Below are 24,389 nucleotides of genomic sequence, written 5' to 3' on the forward strand. Positions count from 1 at the left end.
TTTCTTCAATAGATCCTTTTATTTAAAATAGTACAGTATGTTACAAGGTTTCACCTACATGTTGTTTCTTAGTTTTTTCATAACTCTGGTTAGTTTAACCTTCACACATTTTAGATACAAAACTATTGTTTTCCAATATTATTGTTAATGTATGCCATTAGCTAGGCTACATGAAATAATGCAACATCTTTCATCTCTCCTTATGCTTCATATCTCTGTTTGCTTACAAAGTCCCTCCCAACACCAAAAGGCCTTGTTTCAATACCTTTGATTTAGCAGAAAAATAAATTAACATTTCAGTCAGAAAGGCTACAAAGACTGTGTCAGCACTACATATAAGCTGTAAATTTACAGAATAAACAGACAAATAGCCGATAAATTTCAAATTCGCATGTTGCCCCCAGCATCGCAAATAAACAGATTTTCCAAAACGCACCGGGTAACACTTAAACATTAATAATACTTTCAAGGCGGCCCTATAATGTAAAGAAAAAAACACTCAATGGGAGGCTAAGCATAGGTTAGTGTCTTACATTTTATAATGATCTTAATCTGCATTTCAAGTTAATTACAAAAAGTCTCATTAATAATCCTCCATATCATAAATACATTCTGGTACATTCATATTCTTTTTTTTTCGGGCACATTGACACAAAATGAACACTGACCAAACAATTATTATTTTATAGCGCTGGTGAATATTGCATGGTTCACACTTTTCTAACAAACGATACAAAAGTGTCGCACCTGCACTCCTGACAAAAGGACAAATTACACGACCATAATACACACACAGTTTTTTCTTTATTCACATTGATCAAACTAGTAACCTAAACAGGAAAATCATTAGGACCGAAGACAAAAATGAATTTGGCCAATTCTGTTAATAGGCTTTAGACCCAAAGACGGCGTTTGCTACGTTACTGCCAAGGTTATAGGAGCCTGTACTCTAACCAGAGAGCAATCGGATGTAGAACACACACACAACCTCTCACACTCATTGATCAGGGTTTTGAAGCCAAGCAGGCTTAAGCATTGAATTAGCGGATTTCTCGCTGTATTGTGCTGGAATGGTGGAAGCTTCGACTTTGCAATAGATGTGCATGTGTGGTGTGTGGGGAGGGGGGTTTCAAACAAACTAAACCGAATAGATATAAATCTCCTTCATATCCACACACAGTGCAATAAACATCGGATTGAATGTGATGTTGGGGCCTCCTACAGGCATCTTCACCAAACTACACTAAAATAAAATATGTTTCAACAGATTTGTGTTTGCGATGTCCTTCATTATAGTTACACAATAAAACAAACACAACAACACAATTTCCAATGTCAGTGCTCCCAGAGACTTCCTTACTCTCATTTCAATCTCAATGCAAGTAAATGTTTTGGGGTAAACGCAAGTCATCGATACTGGGTCAATAATGCTCTCGATTTTCTACACCATTTTACTAATGTATTTATTTTTTAACGCATGGTTTCACCCTCTCCTATATTTTCATTTTTATAATGACTGTGATGCAGTCGCAGATTCAGATCCCAAAGTGTGTTCCTATGCTGCCCAAATAACAATCCCGATTCCCAACACACCTCTCCTTCAGCCCATGCTTCAAAAATCCCAGCCAACAGAAAAAAGGTCTCCTAAACCGATGGCACGGAAGATCTCTAGTTTTATGCGTCGTGCACTTACTTGTGTGTCATCAACGAATGAAATGAAGGCAGAACCCAAGAGTGGTCTTTAAGTGAGGTGAAACAGTTTGGTTACGCGTCTACCTCGCCATAATAATAATGGCATTTCGTGTTGCCAAAGTGACGTGTTTGCCATGTGGAATGCTCTGCATATGAAAAGGCACACTTTTGTCTCCGTGGAAACATGGTTGGTATGGCGTCACCAGGGTGTTGCAGTGGTAGCATGGTTGTTATGGTGGTCCTTTCTGGTGCGACGATTCAGCTCATTTTATGCGGTTTCACTTTGACAGGAAGCATTAGGACGTGGCAATCTCGCCCCCTAGGTGGCACCAACCCTTCTGTTGCTCCAGCGGGGAAAGATAATCTGCAACACAAGTTTCTGTTGCATTATTGACAGTTTAAAGACATTTTCAATTTCCAGCTACCATCTGTTTGAATGTTTTATAGTTGCCCCTAATTTTTTAAATAAAACGTTTTACCTATAAAAAAGTAATACTTGACAAACACAACATTACATGCTAATGCTTTACTATTTCATTTTCATTTGGCAGGCGATTAACTAAACTTTTTTTCATGCCGCTGCAACGCGTCGTTTTAAATTTCAAGACTTCTGTCGTAATTGCAGGCGACAAAATATACCTGATGTACTTTTCATTTTAACTTCCACAAAAAGCGTAAGTATAAAAATAAAATTTAATCCAACACATTCTGTATTGATTTTTGCCTCTTTTGTATTGCACTTAAAATGAAGGCATCTATTATTTGAGCGAAAAAACATGTTCAATAAAAAAGTACATTTGCATTCGAAACGCATTTCTATTGTTTGATCTGTCAAAAAGGGGCATGATTCATTTAACACCTACTGTTTAAATGACATGTGATTTCATAGTCACTCAAGTGTACGCGAGATAAAAATTAACCAGTATTTCTGGTTTCTTTTTATGTGCATCAGATGATACGCTCAGAAAAAAAAAATGCATGTGTGTGTGTGTGTGTGATAACAGGACGTCTCACCATTATTACTACAGTTCTTATTTCCTTTGTCCGAGGCCTCTTCTTCAACCTGTCGGGGAAACACGTTCACATTAACAACCAATGACACCGAAGTTAATGAAACATAAGGCAGAAATGTGTTTAAGTTAATACCTCTTTCCTCCATTTGAGCTCACAGAAAATCCTTTCAAAGCACTCGTGCATGTAGTTAAACTAAAGAAGAGAACAAGCACAGGTCAGGGCTTATCTCTGTTCCACATGCTCCACATTCACATGAATGTTTTTGGAAATATTGAGTTGTATAGCCGTAATGAACGTGAGCAACTGTGCACAACTTACGTAAGGAGTGAAAATTTTAACCCAGCGAGGTTTCTTCTCTCCCCGCACATACTCGAAACAGAAGGCCATACCCTCTTCATCTGTGTCCCATCTCTGCATCTCTGACCATTCAAACATTATCACCTGATTCTGTGAGCGAAACAAACACTTAAACATGAATACATACACCACAGTACAATCAAACAGGTTATCCCCAAAATCTGTTAAAATCTTAAAAAACTGACACAGACTTTCTTCAGAGTGCATCTACATACAGTTGTGCTCAAAAGTTTACATACCGCTTGCAGAATCTGGAAAAAGCTGAAACATTTGGAAAAATAAGAGGATTTTTGGAAAATTAAGGTTTATTTTTAATTTAGTCCTGTTCATTCTAATGACATGACAAACAAGAAACCCTTAAACAGTTATGACTAAACATATAAACTGTTATTGATTGTTTAGATGACATCATACAGTATTAAGAATCAGGGGTATGTACACTTTTGCCCAGGGCTATTTTTAGTAATTCTGTTATTATTCTTTAGTGTGAACTTTATGTTAAAATTTCTTTAGTGAAATAACTTTAGAAAAATAAACCTTAATTTTCAAAAATCCTCTTATTTTTCCAAATGTTTCAGCTTTTTCCGGATTCTGCAAGGGCTAAGTAAAATTTTGAGCACAACTGTATGTCCTTAAAAGAACTTAACGCGCATAACTGGAGCTGTGAGTTTTTTTGTATTATATTGATAGACAAGCTCAAGCCCTGCCCACCTCCAAAGTGCCATCCTCCGTACAAGCGTGCAGTTTGAAATGCTTCATGCCAATTGCCGTGATCACGTGTCCTTTCCTCCGCGAGTCACATGCACAGTGAGGGAACGCGACCTCGTTGTACCCCTCGCATGAGCGCAGAAGACTCAGATACTGAACGAGAGAGGGATCACAGGAGAAAAGACATTCATTTTATGTGAAAGAAACCAGTTCAAAAGTTGCAGACTTGATGCTAAAAGATTTGCTTATAATTTATATTGTAGTCAACTTTTTAGTTATTTACATGTTAAAAATACAAACAATATTTTAACACTATTTGTGACAGGTGAAGGTTGTGATACCGTTGTCATCTTCCTCTGTTCTGCTAATTTCTGCAACTGATAGGCTTTATCTTCTGCTTTAATGAATCCCTTCTTTACATCATCCTGTGCCTGAACAGAGAGAGAGAGATGTAGGTGATGAGATAAGTTTCAACGTTCTTCAAAATATCTTCTTTTCTGTTCAGCAGTAGAAAGTAAGTCTGGATGATGTGTGGATGATTTTTAAATAAACTATGCCTTGAAGTTGAATAACTATGGAAGCCAAGGACGTGCTTTATAAGGACACAAACAAAGGCATCTTCTGTGACTTAAGTTCTTCAGCTATGCAAATATGATGACTATGCAAAGCTACAGTAAAAGAAGATAGGGAAGTAAATGGTGCTTTATCTAGACACTATGCATCCTGTACAAAGTCCATTTTCAGCATTTATGATCTGCATTTCCTGTCAATTGTATAGTGAAGTACTTGTGTTCACAGAAGTCTATAATAAATATTAAAAACAATCTTGTTCAAATCATTTGATGTATTTGGTACTCATACTCAGTCCAACCAAACTATGTAAACGATGCAGGATGAACCAGAGGCTGGGATTAGTGGCTACTGCACATGCTCAGAACATGAGTCATGGTGGCCAAGATGTTCAAGCCTCTCCCTTTGGTATTCAGCAATTTATCCTCATAACAATACTTATTTACATAACCGATCCCAAAATGTAAAACTTAGGAAAACAAAACGTTCAGTAGAATGAAGCAGATCGGCAGACCAACTTAGCAGATAATGGAGTAAATGAAGCTGTACTGATATGAAACAGGCTTGTGGGACTGACCTGATGAAAGCAGTAATGAAGGGCCAGAGGGTTTTCCCGCATCACTTCCTCTTCCTGTGTGCTGAAGAGCCACTTTCGCATCGTGAGACACGTTCCGGGCACTGCTGAGGTGTAGTTCTGAACATACAGCTTGTGTGGGAACTCATTAGGAGCTAATTTTCGCACTTCGGAGAAAACAGAGAAAACTCTTTTAAGACGCAGTCTCAAGATATCCAAATGTGTTTAAGCATCCATCATGTTTCCATAGTTGTAATGACTGACTTAATTCAGTTTGGTTAAAAATGAACAAGTTATTGATCGAGTAGATAAATGTCCAAAACTGTCTTAAAGATTCACCTTATTAAAATTAAGTCCTCATTTACTCACCCTAAAGTTCTTGGCCATCCTACCATAGCAGGATTTTTTTTTTTTAAGAAAGAAGATATAAAGTAGATATTTTGAACAATGTAGGAAAGCAAACAGTTCTGGGGCACTTGACTACCCTTGTCATTTTTCCTACTATTACAGTCAATGGTGGCCAAGAGCTGTTTGGTTACAGAGAAATATCCTCTCTGTGTTTATCAGAACGGAGAAAGCTTTAAAGATTTGGAAAAAGTCGAGGGAGAGTAAATGATGACAGAATGTTTATTTTTAAGTAAACCGTCCCTTTAAGTAAGGCAGAAATGGAGGGATTGCTCACCAAACGAGTGGTTTATAACTTCAAAAAGAGCAAAGTAACTGGCCATGGTGCTGTCCATTCCAATCTTCACGACAAGAGCCTACAAAAAAGAAAAATGACACTCAAATACTGATAATCATCTCTTGGATGAACATTTGATCTTGTGTTGGAGAGGGCACAGGTGAATGAGTTGATAACAGAATATTCTTTGTGTTATATGAATATCATGTGACACACTAGATGTCTACCAGCTGGTGTTGTGTTTATATAACCAGGTGACATTTTACCTGATAAACTTGGTCAGTGGTGCTGTTCTTCCGGACTCTTACTGAGACTGTGGTTTTATCAGGCAGAGCTATCCGTAACTCCACATCCGACACACCGTTGTGGTTCTACAAAGCCAAGGCACACTGAGTTAGCGAGCTAAACGACAGAATTATTTTTATTTTTATTTATATTTTTATTATGCATATCTGCACGCAAATACCAACCTCATTTGTTTCGGAGAGAAATTCTTGCATGATTTCACTCTCACCCATAACCCGTACAGAACACACTGTAGGAACAAAGAAACAGGACGTTTAATTATAGCACAAAAAAACCCATATTAAATCTCATGCAAATACCACAAGCTCTCTGACTCGTGCTAGTGCATGCATCTGTATAAAGTCTAAACTGCATACAAAACCACTTCCATACCGAGTGAAGGCATAGGTACATCAAAACATGACTTAAGCAAAACACGCCTGATGCAAAACAAATGTGCATAACAGCAGTGTGTACATTTTCATGCGCAAATAGTTTCTTCCATCTTAGCTTAATATGCAGCCAACTCTATCCCTTAAAGGGACAGTTCACCTGAAAATAAACATTCTGTTGTTTACTCACCCTCGAGTTGTTTCAAATCTGTATGCTTGTAATCAAACAGTTCTCGGCCACCATTGAATACCATCATCAATGGCTTCCTAAATTCCTCAAAATATCTTCTTTTATGTTCAACAGAACAAAGAATTTTACAAAGCAAATTTTCCTACTATGGTAGTCAATGGTGGCAAAGAACCATTTGGATCCAAGCGTTCTTCCAAATTTCGTTCTCTACGTTCATCAGAAAAAAGAAATGCATACAGATCTGGAACAACTTGAGGGTGAGTGAAGAGAGAATTTTCATTTTGGATGCACTGTTCCTTTAAGTGATATAGTTGGCTGCATATTAAGCAAAGATGGAAGAAACTGTTTGTACATGAAAATGTATACACTGCTCTTATGCACATCTGTTTTGCCGTGTTTGTAGACTGCTTTCCCAAACAATTTATGCACTGTGGCTCCTGGCACTCACAAAACCTGATATAACTTCTGCTGACTTAACCAATGGCATGAGTTTGTCATCCGCATCTCACCTCTCTCCAGATATTCCTCCAGTCCCCTCCGGCGTACATCCAGCTGCTGTTCAGACATGGAGAAGGGCCATTTCCCCGGCAGCTTTGGGAAATTATAGTTGGAAAACTCTCTCTTGAGGTTCTGATGAAGTATCGCAAACTCCCGGTAACGCTTTGAGCACAGCTGTCTCCCTGACATATACACATTATAGACCTAAAACCAGATCATTTGGAACCAAATTTTGAAGATTAATCACAAATGCACTCATACACATTTTGGTAAATTCATAAATTAGGGCAGCAACGAATTCTAAATCATTTTTATTCTCACTGTCCTACAGAGCTACCTTATTTGAAATAAGAATCATAAACCAACGAACAGTCTGAAAGTAGGTTACGAAATGGCAGAACATACCACAAATTTTTCCGAGTGCTGCTCCAAGTGTTTGTATGTGGGGATTGAAATGGGCACAGCCTGTTTGTCGCCATAGTCGTAATTGGGCGTCACCGAACCTTCGTCACCAGGCTCAAGTCCGTCTGCTTCCTGTGCCGGCATAGAGAGGACGGTCAACGCCAGCTCTCTCTCTCCAGCCCTGATCAGATCCACCACCTGCTTGTGTGTCGCCCCTTCTACGCTCACCCCATTACTGCAGGAGAGAGAGAAAAGTGTGTCAGGTCTCAGGGGGGAAATATTTACATAAGCATATATTAAAATGGCATCCACATTAACCTGTTGGTTTCACCACGGAACCAAATCAAACTTTTTTCAAAGGTTTAACTGTGGTCAGTGGTCACATTAAAATCAACCTGTTTGAATGTCAATGTCAAAGCATGAAAACAGAACAACGTCTAGTACTACATCACGCCCATAAACAGTTTTGATTGGTCATCTACTTCAGGCAATAAGAAGAAAATGTGAAATCTATAAGAAAAATCCAAACTTAAAAACAAAACAGACTAAATCAAAAATGCCATTAAAGCAAAAACGTATATTTTCTTCAGCACAAATGAACTAAACATTTCAACTAGTGTTGTGCGATATGGTCAGATCATTCTTTCGCTAGCCTGTGGATCGCTGATACATGATAGTATCAAGGGGCGGGGCACTTAACGCATTAATCTATGACAAATTTTTGGACAAAAACAGAATCTTTCTAGAAAATGCACATTTGTGACTGAAATTAGCATTCTATCGGAGTGTAAATTCAGTGCAGTTGGCAACATGTTACTTCCCAACGCAACCTTTTAACGAGAGAAAGTAAACTTGCTGTAAGTCAATATCGTTCATCCAAATGCGCAAAGTAAAAGCCAGTGCATTACAAACTCTCTCTCTGTCGAGAGGAAAAGCATAAGGAGCGTGCATTGCAAGCTCTCTTGCACAAAGAAATGCACAATGCGCGTTTTAAATATTACTTAGCAAAATATTTTTGCCAACTATCGTCTATGGAATCAGATATCGCCGATATGTCGGAGTATCAGTGATATGTCGGAGTAGCATCGATACACGCTAGTATCGTCAATCGGAACAACGCTAATTTCAACACTGTGAGCACGTTTTCACCCTTTAAAGAAAGTTACAAATATTGTGTAATAAATAATGTAAAACGAATAAATAAATAATAATTATATTAAATATTACTGTAAATAATTAAGCTTATGTAGTGAACGTCGTAGTTTAAGTGAAAGTGATGTAAGTGAATTTTTCATCCACTCCCCCACCTACAATCCCTACTGTTACTGAGGCTCGAACCAGCCACGTTTGGGTTAAAAGTCTGAGTCTATAACCATTAGGCCATGACTGCCCCCAATTCAACGATTGGGTTAACTTAAATTCAACACATAAAAACTTGAAGCATGCCTGAAATGTGTTGAATAAAGAGTTTGTAAAAGGAACAAGCTATTGTGTAATGTGACGCTCACATGACCGGCTGATGGCAGCAAACAAGGAATTATTCCATGAGATTGTGAAAACTTCCTTATTTCAGTGGAGAAGTACTTTTATAGTGAAATATGAGAATGAAGGAGGAAATGTTAACGGAGCATAAAATTTGCAACATTTTATTGCATAAATCAATTCCAAATATCCTCTTTTCTTTCCAAAACGTTCTGAATATGTTCATCCTGTTGAACAGAGGGAGGAGATGCTCAAGACCAAGAATGGAAAGCAGTCCATCTCATATAAATAAACATTTTAAAGATACTACTTCCTTAAAGGAGTTCCTCAGGAAATCAGCCTCGGCTTAGCCTAATGTGTTATGGCTATTAGGATACATTTATTAAGAAGAAAATCATTAAAATAAGTAAACAAATTATAGCATTATTGCTCAACTAATCGAGAAAGTTTATAAATCTATTGATTCGGAGCATCCACACACATTACAGAGAGCAGTCACAATGACCTAAATTCTTTTCATTTAGATTAGTTTTCAGAGCATGTTTCAATGTTAAACACGTTTATGGCACATGTAATAGTTTAGGGTGTAAATTAACGCAGTAACCCTTTTTTTTTACATTTTTTACAGTTTTACATCCTTAATAACATTATCAGTTTCAGTCAATATAGTTCCTTTCATTTCCTTCCGTTATTTTAGGTAGGTGAAAATGTTTTCTCGACATTTTTACTGAATGTAATATGACAAGACTGCACCAACTTAGCAACATCTAACATGCCACACAACCAGCTCATAGTAAATATGAATATTACTACTATTACATTAAGGATGTAAAAACTCAGCTTCCTGACACAAGTTGTGTACAACACTTTGACAGGCTATGACGAATGGTGCCTTTGTTTACACACACATACCATGAGTTGATCTATTGTACACAAATGATGACATGAGAGTGCATTGAGTTCAGGTGGTAAAGACTGCCTGGGAAAAAGACTCACAGCACATCACCATTCAAAGTACTGACCGTAACTAACCTATACTGTACCTCTGTGAGCATACTCAAGTGTTTTGACTTTGTTTTCAATATACATAATGGGGGATACGGTTGCCTCCCATGAAACTGTCTCATTTTTATAATGCTGATCATGTTACACAGAATTATCAGGGGAATTCATAAGGTCCTGGTCAAACGTCAACCCAAACGACATATAAATAAATAAAACTATGCAAATAAATAGTTTTGCATCAAAGATTGCTTTACATTTCACAGTAATTGTGCATATTTGATGGTTCTAATTCATGAGTGTGATGTTTTACTTCAAGTTTGTTTGTAATTTTATTGATGATTTTTTTTCAGAACCAATGTTATAGTTAAAAATAAAATTAGCAAGCACGAGAATGAATAATGCATAAATTAAAAAAAAATAGAAACACAAATAAAACTTATTTGAAGGGTGACACTTAATGCAGACATTACTGTCAGGCTTTGCCAAAGTTACCTTATGATGACTCAATGATGGCTTAATATAGAAAATGCAAAAAAAGACAAAATGTAACATGAAAGAGAAAGAGTCTAAAAGTTTGGATATTCGGCTATTGCTGGGATTCTGAATGTAATAACATAGGATGTACGTATACATATAAAGCCATACATTAAGTTATAACAGTAAGATAGGACAGGCTTCTCTACATAGTTCTGTCACTGGTTCAACACTCGTTCATGGATTTTTATTGACAAAAAATGATAAATTAAACATGTGTCTTAAGATAAATAAGATACATTAAGAGAGTTATATCTGTTATATAAAGTGAGAGATGTTTTCACAGCGTCAATGAAGATGCAACGTTTGTCACATACAGCCAACATGAATTACTGAATGAAAGGAATCAATGACCCTGTTGCACGACAATAGTTGTATAGAACGTATAACATTTGAGAACGCCACAATGCGCCTTTAGTACGTCTTATCTGCTCAACAACTCTTACATAATGATCTATTTACTGCTCCCAACGGGACGTGCTGGCACGCAGGGCCAAGAAGCTCAAACAAGTCAACAGAACCCCGTGTTATCTCGCTTTTCGCGTAAAAATAACGTAAAACAATCAGCGTAATGCGTACATACACTGAACTGATTGGAACAATGTTCCAACGTCAAACGTTTCAAGTGATAGTGACATCACCGCATAGAACGCAGTGAGATTGATACATTGTAACGGATAGTCAGCAGCGCAATTCCTCGAATAAAATGAGTAATAATGTGGCAAATAAACGACTTACACCTCTAGAATCCTATCTCCCTTCACGATCCCGGCCCGATCCGCCGCGCCTCCGGGTAACACGGCGCTGACATGCTGAAGAGGAGCGTACAGCTCCCCGTTAATGCTCCGCAGCTGGCCGCCTTCGCTCACTTGACCGCGTACGTTGAATCCGTAACCCGACTCCGATTTTACTATCCGAACCACGCGCGGACCCGAAGTCAGCACGGTCGGGGTCTGGCTCCCAGAACCGCCCGTCGAGTCGACCATCCCGGATCCGTTCACGCTGGACTCTATGGGTAACAGCGTCGGAGGAGCGGGCCGAGCAGTTTCGTCTCCCTCGATTTCCGCCATCTTTAACTCGGATTTAACCCCCCTCTCCTCCTGTAAGGCCTGAACATTCAAAACAACAGCCCAGAAAAACGCTAGACCCTCCCAGACATCACAAGACTGCTTTCGCTTTCCTTCACTATTCCGTATAAACGGGTCCTTTAGGGGACACAGTTGTATTTTGTCAGTTTATTTTGGTGAATGATGTCATTTTGTTTACAAATGGAACATAATGGAAAACTCCATTTCAAAGTATATTCGAAGCACCTCATCACGTCTTCAGAGAAGTCAAAGCAACAATTGTGAATGTTGGTTTAGAAACAAACTGTTATTGAGCACAAGGGTAGACTTGTGTTAGGGCGACACCTTGTGACATGTTTCAGTAAGACAGGTCTGACGACAGAGACTGTTTGAGTTGTTTAGTTCTCCACTTTTTGTTACATAAAACATCCACCTAGCAGACCAGATAAAGAAACTTTACATTTGATCTACAAAGTTTAACTACACTATGGACCGTTTTTCACAGACGAGGTTTAAGGCTAGTCCTAAACTTAAATTAATGTGATCTGACTTAACTGGATATAACTTGCTCAGAAATATCTTAAAATATATCAGTGCCATTGTTTTGTCTCAAGTTGCAGACCGGTAATGTATTCTTCCAAGGGATGTTTATTAAAGCGACATAAATAACTAAATTCAACGAAGGCATAGTCCTGGCTTAAGCTAAGCCGTGTCTGTGAAACCGCGCCTACATGTGTGTCTAATGCAATAATATAAAGTATATGGAGGGACTGCGTCATTTTTCTTCTAGACCGCCAGAATCCTTTTTTAATTGCAGATTAATTGTTGATTTTTTATTAAAAGTAAACTATTATTTCTAGTCAATACATAATCATTGTTATTCGGACATGTATGGGAAGTTTCCCAGAAAAGGATAAGCTAAAACAAAGACTAGGCTTTAGTTAAATGAGGATACATTGTGTTAAAAACATACTTTACAAAAAAAAACTGGTTTACGCTGAGATAAACATTCATATTTAAAAACTTTAGAGGTGCAAAAATATCCAGAACTGTATTTGGTTCCTTGCACAACACTCTCTGGTTTAATGACCTCAATGCTTTGTTACTATAGCAAAATGGCTATGATCAATCTTAATTTAAAAAAAAAAAATAGTATTGTGAACAATGTACTGAAATAAAGATGACAGGACATCAAATAAACAAAGCGTAAGGATATGAATTGATTCAGGATCTGACATAAACACATAATTCAAAAAGGTCATTCTATCAGTATCACAATAAGGAAAAATTAAGCAGCATTTCCATTACCCTAGAAACCACAATGTATTAATAATAAAGATTTGAAAATTTCAAAGCTGTGAATACTGTTTACGGTGCAAAGAACAATTCAACAATCATCACACACCCAGTGTACTTTAACCCAGCAGCGGCGAAGGAATTCTTTTATGGTTTTCGTTCAATAAATTCCTACCTGTCCCTCCTTACGCATACAATAACACAAACGCGTTAGACATTTTGAAATGTATATTAATATATATTTTAATAGATGAAAAGATCAACATCGATTTGTTCAAATGTATATTCATTTCCAGCTTTGTGTCTTCCTTAATCGCATCCTGTAGGATTCTTCGCAGGCAATAGATAAACCTAAAATCAATGACACAAACTCCTCAAAGTTCACCTCGCCATCCCTATTGGCATCTAGATCCTTCATTAGTCTGTCTACTACGGTCGGGTCCTTCTGAGACTGCAGGAAAGATAAAGAGTAAAATCTGTGTTAGGTATACAACACAGCAAAACAAAAAGACTGAACTGTAGAGATCAGAAACAAAGTCATTATGAAAAGAAGAGGGTCACCTTTAGAAACCCAGAAAGCTCGCTCTCCATCAGATTTCGGAGCTCGCGGCGGCTCAGGGTGCCGGGGGAACCCTCTTTGCCAGCATATCGATGAAACACCATGATGAGGGACTCCATGGCGTGTTCTAGCTCAGATGGCATGACTGCTCGCTGCTGGGATCTAGTACTATGAAGAGACAACATGAAGTCCAATATTAACAGTCCTGGTCTTGCAGCCGGTTCGTATTGATTTTGTAAAAAAATGAACTGCCTTCCTACTCAATGTGAAACTAGTTTGTTTTCCAAAAAGACCTCATTCATTCAGTTTTCTGATAATGTATCTAAGTTTTGCATTCTAAAATAAACATTTATTTAAAGGACCTACCGTGTGGATGTTGGAAATGAAGAAGAGATATGCTGGGTGTCCTTTCTCAAGACTTTATATCATGCCGCCCATGGGCAGGTAAAGGTGTTATCAGGAGCGATTGAGCAACAGCAGGGACTACAGCAGTGGACTTGTGCTTTCTTGAAGGTGTGTGACAAGAGGTTGATGACATCACGAATCATTGTGTTTGTACTGTAAAAGTTCAAGTCCTTTTCTCAGAACTGATGGAAATGTGCTATGTATTAAAGTGCTATATTCCAGACTATATGTTAATATATGTTATACTAAATAAAACCTTAAACATCATTCTTATGAAGGTAAAGGTATGTAATCTTTAATAATAACTCTAACAAACAAAAACATATTTTGTCCTTTTATACTACTTCAAAAGTAAAATAAACATATGTGTACATACATCTTACAGGCAATGTGAAGGCGCGGACGTGCTCGTTGCCACGGAAACGGGATGCAGGCAGGAGGCTGATACCGTTTGAAAGCATCTCCAGTCGCGCACCGATGTAGCGACATCCTACTAACCCACATTTTATCCAGAAAGAAGCAATGGCGTCCAAAATAAGATTTCCTGAAATATGAAAATCGACTGCAAAGACCCTGAAAACAAGCGGTACGTACTTCTACTCGCTACCGTGATAAAGATCATGATTATTCCGCATTGTGCATGTGGCTATGTGGTGCATGCGTTGTTCTAATAACGTCATTTATTGAGCGGCTGAAGCTGCAGATGGACTTTACGGTTATCGCTATTAAGATGTTTGTATGACGGTAAGTCCCAGGTTGTTTTGCGACAGTACTGATCCCAGATGAGCAAAGACAACGTCCCGTAATGGCGACCAAATATCAGGTGAAGGTAAGGGCGATGCCGGACTACCGCACCGAGCCTTTATAGAAGAGTCTCATATGGTCGTTACATCCATTGCATTTATTTTTTATTCAAATTACCATAAAGCTATTGCATTGCAAGGTGGGCTGAGGTCCAGCTTCATCTGACATTGGTAAATGTCAACCGTGACTTAAACTGCTGAAGGCCTAACACGTGTTATACGTTTACATTGCATTGCCTGATGCTTTTATTCAAAGTTCATTTAAGGGTTATTTTCGTTATGTGATGAAAAATCTATATCAAAATGTATGTTATTATTACTAAAATGTGAAAAAAGCCACGGTTAGAGAAAGCTTGTCTGATGCATGCAGATGACATTGTCATTGGAAGGGACAAGGTGACATGTGGTTAATTCCTAGTTAATTCCTTCCTGACTAATAAAGCTCAAGGTTTATAATAGAAAAGCATAATTATATGATGCAGAAAACTGGAAATTGTATTTTTATCCTCTGCCAGGCATATCCGGACTGCGTCATTTGAGATTGGGAGTTCCTTACTCGTCCAGGCCACCCAATAAACTCACAAAAATGAATTATCTAATTTTGTATATTAATTTTTCTTCCATAAATCAAATGTACTATGCATGACCAACCCATTAAACAAACACACATAGTGATAATAATTTATATCAGCTTACAAAGGTCTGCACTGCATTAAACTAAATTCAATTGAACCAGCAGGGCAAAAGTGTGCAGCAACTTTCTAATTTTAACTCACAAAAGTACATTTAATGCAGAAAAAAAAACTTATTTTACAAGATCAGCAGGTGGCGCAAGTCTTCACTGCTTTAATCACTGACATTGTCAATGTTAGAAGTCTCAATGGTCTTATTTGATGATAAATTCTAATAAGAGTAAGACTCAAAACCTTTTTCATTATCTGTTCCTATATTCAGTCCAATATGAAGAGTATGGAGCAGGAGTTGCAGTGTCCGGTCTGTAAGGACATTGTTAAACAACCCATAGTGCTTCCCTGCCTGCACAGCGTGTGTCTAATGTGTGCCTCCGAGGTGCTGGTTCAAAGCGGGTACCCCCAGCCCGAGCTCCCACCTGAGCCCAACTCGCCTGCTTCCACACCCAACACACGGTCCCCTCGCCAGATGCGCAGACCCATGCCCAAATCTGACCGTGTTGACCGCCTGTTGCGCTCGGGTATGTAAAGATAAGAGAGAATATTACTTATGACATGGTTAAAATGAATAGAACAAATGCAATATAAACTTATCTTTATGTCTGTGTGTGTGTGTGCACATAGGTTCAGGGACATACCCAGGTCGTAGGCGAAAGGAGGGTCCTCCTCCACTCATGCACTTCCCTTGCGTCCCCTGTGGGCGAGATGTGGAACTGGGTGAGAGAGGATTGGCTGAATGCTTGAGGAATCTCACGCTGGAGAGAATCGTGGAAAGGTATGACATGCTTATAGTATATATGAAGTGTCAGGAATATAAAGGATTGAGGGGACACAAATTCATCTTCGCTTTTTTTTAGTTTTGACACTATATATATATATATATAATTTTTAATGCATTTGGCAGGCGCTTTTATCCAAAGCGACTTGCATTATCCTATTCATTTATACATAGGTATGTGCAATCCCCTGGGATCGAACCCACAACCTTTCGCAATGCTCTTACCACTGAGCTACAGAAAGAAATATTATTTTAAATTTTGACCGTTTTTACATGAGTTTTGTATTTTTTTTGTATTTGGTTTGTTGTAAACAAAATTTGTTAATCCATATTATAAAAGCATAATTTGATACTGTTCCAAATAGCATATTAAATTATTTGATGGAAGCAAAAATAAATAATAAAGCATAGAAATTATGTGTAATGTTAATTCAGATCAGATCTTTAATATTTTTATTGATATATTTTTCAATCCTAAAACTTTGTGTAATTGTTTTAATCTGGTTTCTGATAGCTGGAACCCACTGTAACTTCACACAGTAAATATGCCATGTCAACAAATGTTTACCATTATTTCATCTCAATTATTTTAATAATTTAAGGAATTTCAACTTTTTAAATAATTTCTCAGTATACTAGATTCATCCTGATTTTAGGTCAGTTTCAATTCAAACTGAAATTACTTGTATGGCAAATCCTATTATACTTAAAATTATATGTAATTGACTAAATTATACCTACAATATTTTTTAAGAGGAATTAACAAACAATCACAATTTAGTCATTATTATTAAATGGATAACAACAGTTACACACGAAATCCTCAATCCTGTTCTCTCTGTCTTCAGGTACAGGCACACAGTGAGTTTGGGCAGCGTGGCTGTCATATGTCAGTTCTGTAAACCGCCACAGGCTATGGAGGCAACTAAAGGTTGTGCCGACTGCAGAGCGAGCTACTGTAATGAGTGCTTCAAACTTTATCACCCCTGGGGCACTCCCCGTGCCCAGCACGAACATGTTCAGCCCACCCTAAACTTCAGGCCAAAGGTGAGCCGCTGCTACAACATGAACCATATAAACCCTGTCCCTGAGGTCCAGTATATGATGAAAGCAACAAGCCTGTATTATTTGAACAGTGTCAAACTGTTAACTGTGTAGGTATTGACGTGCCCAGAACACGATCAGGAAAAGCTGCAGTTCTACTGTAAGTCGTGTCAGATGCTTCTTTGTGCCCTTTGCAAACTGCGGCGAGTTCACACTGGTCACAAGATCGCACCCGTCACCCAGGCCTATCAGACCCTTAAGGTATGTTCTACGGTTGGAGATGTTTTAGTGGTTTACTAGGCAAACTTGACCTGTCTTATATTATGTTAATGTGGTTTTGTATGTTGTAGTTGATATTATATGTTATTAAAGTGGTTTGAATTTGAAAAAAAATCCTGTTTTCAAAAAGCAACAGTGCCCCCTAATGGTATCAATGCGATATTGTGACTTTCTTCATAGCAACTTATAATCTTACTATTATTCGGTTTGATTGAAAAAACATGCATTTAATTGAATATATGAATATGTGTATATACAATATTTTTTTATAATAATCAGGTAAAAAAAATAAAGAAACACAAGTTGATTGTGTTTCAGTATTAATATAATAATTGACGCATGATTACATTTTTTAATAAAAATTATAATGATATAATCATGATTATATCTTTGTAGCAATGCACATACTGGTGCTTTTAAACAACAATAAATGATTCACTTTAGGCAAAATAGTTTTACACTGCATCTTTTTGTAAACCTTAGGACAAGATCACCAAGGAGATGAATTACATCCTGTCCAATCAGGACATGGTATTGACTCAGATCGCACAGCTGGAGAATGCCATCACTCAAACTGAGGTATGCCCACTTCAGTCATCTCTGTCGCAAAAGAAATGCAGACATTTGATTGGTTAAGCAATCGTGTGTGTGCAGGTAAACAGCGTATCGGCCAAAGAGCAGTTATCGCACTGCGTGAAGGAGATCATGGCGTTGCTGACTGAGCGGCAGGCGATGCTGGGCCAGGCGCTGGAAGGCTCACGGCAGAAGAGGGCAGAGGCCTTGTCCGATCAGGTGGCAGAGAAACGCAGTCTGCTGGAGCACGCCAGCCTGATGGCCTTTACTCAAGAGCTCCTTAAAGAAAACGACCCGTCCAGCTTTGTCCATGCAGCCAGGATGACACACAAAAGGTAAGACAATCAACCTGTGCTACTTTCTATTTATTCACTTCTAAATATGTATGTTTGATTTGTTTCAATTTTCATATTTAAAGAGAGAATGTAATTGTGTTTGTGATCATGAAGTCTTTCTCTTTCTCAGATTGGCCCATTCCATTGAATCTATGCAGCGTTTTTCTCTTTCTGCGGATCCTTCTTTCCGTCACTTCCAGCTTGATGTTTCCAGAGAGCTCAAACTTCTCACGGACCTGAACTTCATTCAGGGTAGGAAAAACATAAAAAAAGATGAACACTCAGATATTCATAGCCTTATGAATGGGGGTTAAAGTGGGGGTCTCGCTCTGCTCCCCGCATGTGTGCAGCTATTCTGGTGTTATGGAGCGGCACTCCGTCATGCCCCAGTATAAATCTTCAGAGGGAGATATATTGCATTTGGAGCGCACTGCGTGTCTGGGCGCGCTTGTATTTCCTTTCTCTTTAGGTGCGCACGATTGTTTTAACGTTATGTCGTGATGAGCTGTTTGTGAAGAAAGGATCGACTTCCAAATGATGTCATTTTAATCAAATTTAAGCATACAAAGCGGTTTGTTCATGGTGTGTGCTGCAGCAATGATGAACAAGTTTATGGGTCATCTTAATCATTGTGAATGTTGTATGAAGTTTTGACAGAACTGGAATACACAGGTCATACATACAATTCTATGGACATTAAGATATTTGATATTGACGGACATATCACATGTAGCTTGGTAAACTGCTGGTATCTAGAATGAGTTTGATCAGCATTTTATAGAAGGGCTCTCTCAATTTATATTTTACAGTTTGTCAATTAATAAGATTAAAAGCTTCATATATGCACCCCTCAAAACCCCCCACAGAACCCCTGCACATAACAAATGTTATTGACTTTTAATATATAAATAAAAGTATATTTTCTTTGCTTAAAATGTTGAATTGTCAGAAATGATCAAGTATTTTTTTTTTTTGTTTTTCTGTATTTAGATGAATTTATTTAGGATGTATTCATTAACGTTAATTCATTCAATTGATGTTTAACAACATAAAATGCAAGTTCTGCATTCCTCGTATCTAATGCTTATTATTAGTTCAGAAAAGTATACAAACTTAGTCCATGAACGTTACTTGCATAATACAGAATGAATATTTAATGGTAGAAATGCTAGAATTGCCATTATGGGCTATGACTTATGTAAAAGTTTCATAATATAGTCTCCTTGGACACATGCATACTTCAAATGTATTTTCTTGATAACCTATAATGTCACAAAACATCCGATCCTAACCAAACTTGATATTCCCCTTCAGCCCCTCTCGCACCTGTGATCGACACCCAGCGAACACTTGCGTACGACCAGCTCTTTCTGTGTTGGCGCTTGCCTCAGGACTCCACTCCTGCTTGGCATTTCTCTGTGGAATTCCGCCGCCGTGGGGTAGTGCCAGGGGGTGGAGCAAGAGGGGGTCTCCGAGGGGGATTGGCTGCCGCTCGCTGGGGGTGGCAAAGGTTGGAGGAGGTGACCGGGACCTGTACTGTGATTGACAGGCTGGAGATGGACAGTGTGTATGTCTTGAGGGTGAGAGGTTGCAATAAAGCAGGATTCGGTGAATACAGTGAGGAAGTATATTTACACACACCACCAGCTCCAGGTGAGGACATAACACACCATACTTTTACTGGGCATTTCTCTATATGCTGGTTAGAGGGATTAAAATAAGAATACTTGGTGATGTCACACGAAAGATACATTTTAAAGATTAAAGGAAATTATTTCATTGTGATGAAAGACACAAAATAAATAATTCAAAATAGTTTGCACAGAGTCAAGACATTATCTGAAATGATGCACAATTAATCATCTTTCTACATTCTTTCCTCTTTATTTTTCATTACCATTTTCGCCCTCCTTACAACCTCTTTGTTTTTTCCATGGTTTTGCTTCATTGACAACAGCTCCATACAGCCACCTTGCCTTCTGCCATTTAATAGCCCTTACAACTATTTCTGTTGGTCACTTTTCCCTTTCTTTATTTCTCTTGTTCACATTTCCCTCATCTTTTCATTCTCTTAATCATTTACTTTTTTAAATCGCCTGTATTTAAAATTTCCATATAAACCCTGTGATGAGGTAAAATATTTTAATCTGCTCTGAATGTTGATGTTGTTTTGTAGATATGGGCACACGTTAACTTTTAACGCTGCTAATATTTTTTGACCACATGAAATGTTACAGCCCCATGTTACAAATAAGATTTGAAACACCCAGACAAAAGGAAGACATTCCTGGCTAAATCTAACTGCTATAAGGTTAAAGCCCTTTGTGCATTGAGTCCGAAATTTGCGTCGAAATTTCCGCACGTTAAAAAATAGATACGACCTCAACTGTGTCAATCACATTTATAAATGCCTCCGACAATTTGTCCGTCATAAAAAAATTCAAACTGGGTTCTATATTCTGCGTTTTCGCATCCCTATTCAGAAACACTGTACAAACGAGAGCTAAATACGTAAAAAACATACAAAAATTTCGGACTGTATGTGCAAAGACCTTAAAGCAAAAAAGGGGAAAAATCTTAAATCGGAGATAAATAATAATCAGGCCTGTGATACGATTAATCACGATTAACCACATTCAGAATCAATGTTTGTGTCTACATAATGTCTGTGTACTGTGCATATAAATTTTGTTTTCAAAAAACATACACATACTTTTATGCACATTTAGGAGATATCTTATGTACTTATTTATATTTACCAATGATTTAAATTATATACAAATGTTTATTCATTTTAAGTATATATTTTTCTTAAATATATGCATGTATGTGTATGTTTTTATGAAACAAGCATTAATATGCACAGTACAAAGACTGTATATTATGTTAGCACAAACTTTTATTCTGGATGCGATTAATCCTTTGACAGCCCTAATAATAATATAATAAAAATATATGCTGTGTCACAAAATGATATACACCCGCTGCGGTCCAAATTTTCTTCAGGCTCTGTGAAAAGTTTGCACACCTGAACGCCAATGAATCACATCTTATTATTAACACAATTAAATGCAAAATACAAATTGTAGCATAGACAATGTTTTACTCTGACACCAGCAGCTCGACATCTAACTGTGATCGCATTCTTGGCCTTGAAACTCTGAGATAGTGACCTTTTTCTCCGCTATTTTGCTGGAATGCAAATCATCTTCCTTTTTCTCAGTCTTGCGTTTCACCCTGCTGTTCCCAGTATGTTCTCTTGACTGCTTTCCTTGTTTACTGTTTTCCTGATTCCTGTATTTACGCCCTTTTCTCCTTTTGCACGTCCCTTCTTTTTCTACGTCCCTCTGTATGGTGTCCTGAAAACTTCTCCCGGATTACCTTGCTGTTGTCTCCACCTCCCTTTCCTTCCTTTTGTCTCTGCCCCGCCCCCACCTCTGTCAGTGTTAAATTTTTACCTGGATTCTCGCTGGGGTCTGCACGCGGACAGACTGGTGGTGAGTAAGGAACAGCGATGTGCCCGCAGTGTGCCCGGTCTCTCCCTGCTGCAGGCCGCGGACCGTGCCCTCACTTCCTGTCACCTGACCACAGACTTGCTTGTGGGTGATGTGGCCATAACGCAGGGCAGACACTATTGGGCGTGCTCGGTAGAGCCTGGCTCCTACCTGGTTAAGGCAAGTTATAAAAGGAAATGCCTTTCATTATCAAGAAAAACACATTTTCACGTTTTCTTTCTGCTCTGCAGGTTGGTGTGGGTTTAGAATCCAAACTTCAGGAATGGTTTCATCTCCCCCTGGACATGGCGAGTCCACGGTAAGAGCAAAATCTGCCAAACAGTTAAAGCGAAGAACAGTTAAACATTAATTAAAATGTCTGACATCACTGTGACACAACTCCACCTCTTCCTTCTCACAGATATGATCCTGACAGCGGCCATGACAGCGGCGCAGAAGATTCCCCCGATTCCCCTCCGCCTTTTTTGTTCCTCACGATGGGCATGGGCAAGATTTACCTGCCCTCCTCTGCCAACTCCCATCACGCAAATTCCAATTGCAGAGAGCCCGGCTTCACCAACGGCCCTTCCACTCCGACCGGCGTGACCTATCCTCTCCCTCCGAGGTTGGGAGTGTGTCTCGACTTTGAGAAAGGGCGTGTCACGTTTTACGATGCCCACTCTCTCCGCCCGCTCTGGGAGGGACCCGTGGACTGCTCCGCCCCCGTGTGCCCCGCATTCTGTTTCATTGGAGGCGGGGCTTTACAGCTACAGGAAATGGTAGCCAATCGAAATGCGAATCAAACCCCTGTACGGCGGGTCACCATTCAATCACGTGTTACTAAACTGAACTAAGCCAAGAGATACTTTGATTGATTATTGTTTTTATATATTTAAATTTTACGATTTTTAACAGCATCTCATTTATTTTTTATTCACCATTATCTTTGAGAGGCCTTTATTGTTGCACTGCTTGCTGAGTTATAAACCTCTTCCAATGATTTATTAACTTGATGTCATCTATATAAAATACTCAAAAATTGCTTATCCATAAGTATATATATATATATATATTAAGCATATATGCAAAAATGTAGATTTCCCAACCTGAAGGAGGCAACCTCTGTGTTTGGGTGCAGTACAGGTGCCTCAGATTTTATATTTGCAAATTATTCTCCAAACAGAGAAGAAACTCCAGACTGTTACACAAGGCCTAATTTTGTAACCCAAATTATATGGCAAACATCTGCCATAACACTCTCTAGCCTTGTGCTTTCAGGACAGACCTGTTAAACTCTTTCAGCTGTCAACTGGAGCATTTACTAAAATATTTACTTGACGTATGTTAAACACCAGACCAAATGCTTCTTGCTGCTTCTTTGTCTTTGATGCTTGAGAAGAACCTTGATTTGTGTCTTCTAGGCCGCTGTAAGTCTATGAAAGTATGTTTTCTGAGCAATGTATTATATTGCTGAACAAACCTATATTGTTTAGAAATTGGCAAATATTAAAAACTAAACAAGTTAGACTAGGTAATAATAAACAGTATCTCAAGAATGAAAATCTGCAATGCAGTAGATTGAAGATGCACAGCTTTACTCAATATTTATGACATTGGAAGTGTGTGTGCGCGCGTGTGATGCTCTTAATCCACTATTGTAAATCACTTTATGCAAATTCATACAAAAGCTTGTAGAGAATACTTTTAAGAGTTTGACTCGTGCGATTGATTTCAGTTTGGCTGTGCTTCTCTGGAATGGCTTTAGAGAGATTTGCAAAATCTTTCTGGTAAGAACGAGGACGTGCCCTTTAATGCCACTTAATACACTAATAAAATCACAAAAATGACGTCTTGATACTTTATTCTTCAATGCTGCATTACTGCCTTTCCACCAATAGGGGGCATGAGTTTATGCTCACTATCAAGAATTACACAATTATTGCAAAAGGCAACATTATTGTTTTTCAGCAACACAGCTATCAAAGGAAATTAAGAAAACATTTTATTTGCCATAACGACCGTTTTAGAAAACCAAGACCCGATTATGTTGCACATGGCTGAGATGGCGGATTTAAATAAGCAAAGAAACTTTTTATTTATCTGAAACAAAACATTTGTGTACATGAAGAACATTACATATCACTTAACATCAAAATGAAACATGAAGCTCATTTTCCTTTCCACAGTTTAAAAGTCTTAATACACAAAATGCACATTTTCTCAATTATCCTGCCAAAGTTTTGATGTCAGACTCTTACTATGCAGATATGCACGCGTGTATATGCCGTCTGACCGTCTTATATGAAATGCACATATGTCTTTAATTGTTGCTATATTGGTTAGAAACCAGAACGTGGAGTGGTTAGGTATGTTTCAGCTTAGACAGATCCTTTGAGAAATTATGAGCTGAAGGAGGGGTTAGCCAATGTTTTCTCTCATGGAATGTAAAGTTTCAGAAATGTTAAGTTTTAAAAGCACAGATTTCTCTTTTGGCATACGTTTCTGGCAACGGCAAGACCCCCCACCCCACTTTTCCACATTTCTAGCTGGCCCTAACAAAAAAATCACTGCTCCAGAAAGTGTGATGTACAGATGAGCGCTGGGGGGACGTTTCTGGAAAATCATGCGTCGTGGGTTGATTTTTCTCTCTCTTTCATGTGTCTGTTCTCTCCTTTCATCTAA

At 38.3% G+C, this 24,389-nt stretch overlaps 3 protein-coding genes across 3 annotated transcripts; 1 reads left to right on the top strand and 2 right to left on the bottom strand.

Annotated features, from left to right (window-relative positions):
- Nucleotides 1-11,648, bottom strand: snx27a (sorting nexin 27a). Its single transcript, XM_056741050.1, has 13 exons — nt 11,124-11,648; nt 7,368-7,599; nt 6,974-7,166; nt 6,068-6,132; nt 5,864-5,968; nt 5,598-5,676; nt 4,919-5,082; nt 4,113-4,202; nt 3,775-3,924; nt 3,025-3,153; nt 2,839-2,898; nt 2,707-2,755; nt 1-2,056 (listed from the first exon to the last, which is right to left on the bottom strand). The coding sequence occupies exons 1-13, from the start codon at nt 11,453-11,455 to the stop codon at nt 1,989-1,991; spliced, it is 1,716 nt and encodes a 571-aa protein (XP_056597028.1). The 5' UTR covers nt 11,456-11,648; the 3' UTR covers nt 1-1,988.
- A 1,325-nt stretch (nt 11,649-12,973) lies between these two features.
- Nucleotides 12,974-14,143, bottom strand: s100a10a (S100 calcium binding protein A10a). Its single transcript, XM_056741051.1, has 4 exons — nt 14,089-14,143; nt 13,674-13,865; nt 13,310-13,475; nt 12,974-13,199 (listed from the first exon to the last, which is right to left on the bottom strand). Exons 3-4 carry the CDS (start codon nt 13,448-13,450, stop codon nt 13,035-13,037), a joined length of 306 nt encoding a protein of 101 aa, XP_056597029.1. The 5' UTR covers nt 13,451-13,475; nt 13,674-13,865; nt 14,089-14,143; the 3' UTR covers nt 12,974-13,034.
- trim46b (tripartite motif containing 46b) lies at nt 14,139-23,554 on the top strand. Its single transcript, XM_056741049.1, has 12 exons — nt 14,139-14,298; nt 15,470-15,725; nt 15,829-15,979; nt 16,831-17,029; nt 17,141-17,287; nt 17,789-17,884; nt 17,960-18,213; nt 18,344-18,465; nt 19,528-19,866; nt 21,658-21,887; nt 21,959-22,026; nt 22,129-23,554. The coding sequence occupies exons 2-12, from the start codon at nt 15,476-15,478 to the stop codon at nt 22,559-22,561; spliced, it is 2,289 nt and encodes a 762-aa protein (XP_056597027.1). The 5' UTR covers nt 14,139-14,298; nt 15,470-15,475; the 3' UTR covers nt 22,562-23,554.
- The last annotated feature ends 835 nt before the right edge of the window (nt 23,555-24,389 follow it).

The sequence above is a fragment of the Triplophysa dalaica genome, chromosome 25 (genome assembly GCF_015846415.1).
Source record: "Triplophysa dalaica isolate WHDGS20190420 chromosome 25, ASM1584641v1, whole genome shotgun sequence".
Lineage (NCBI taxonomy): Eukaryota > Metazoa > Chordata > Actinopteri > Cypriniformes > Nemacheilidae > Triplophysa > Triplophysa dalaica.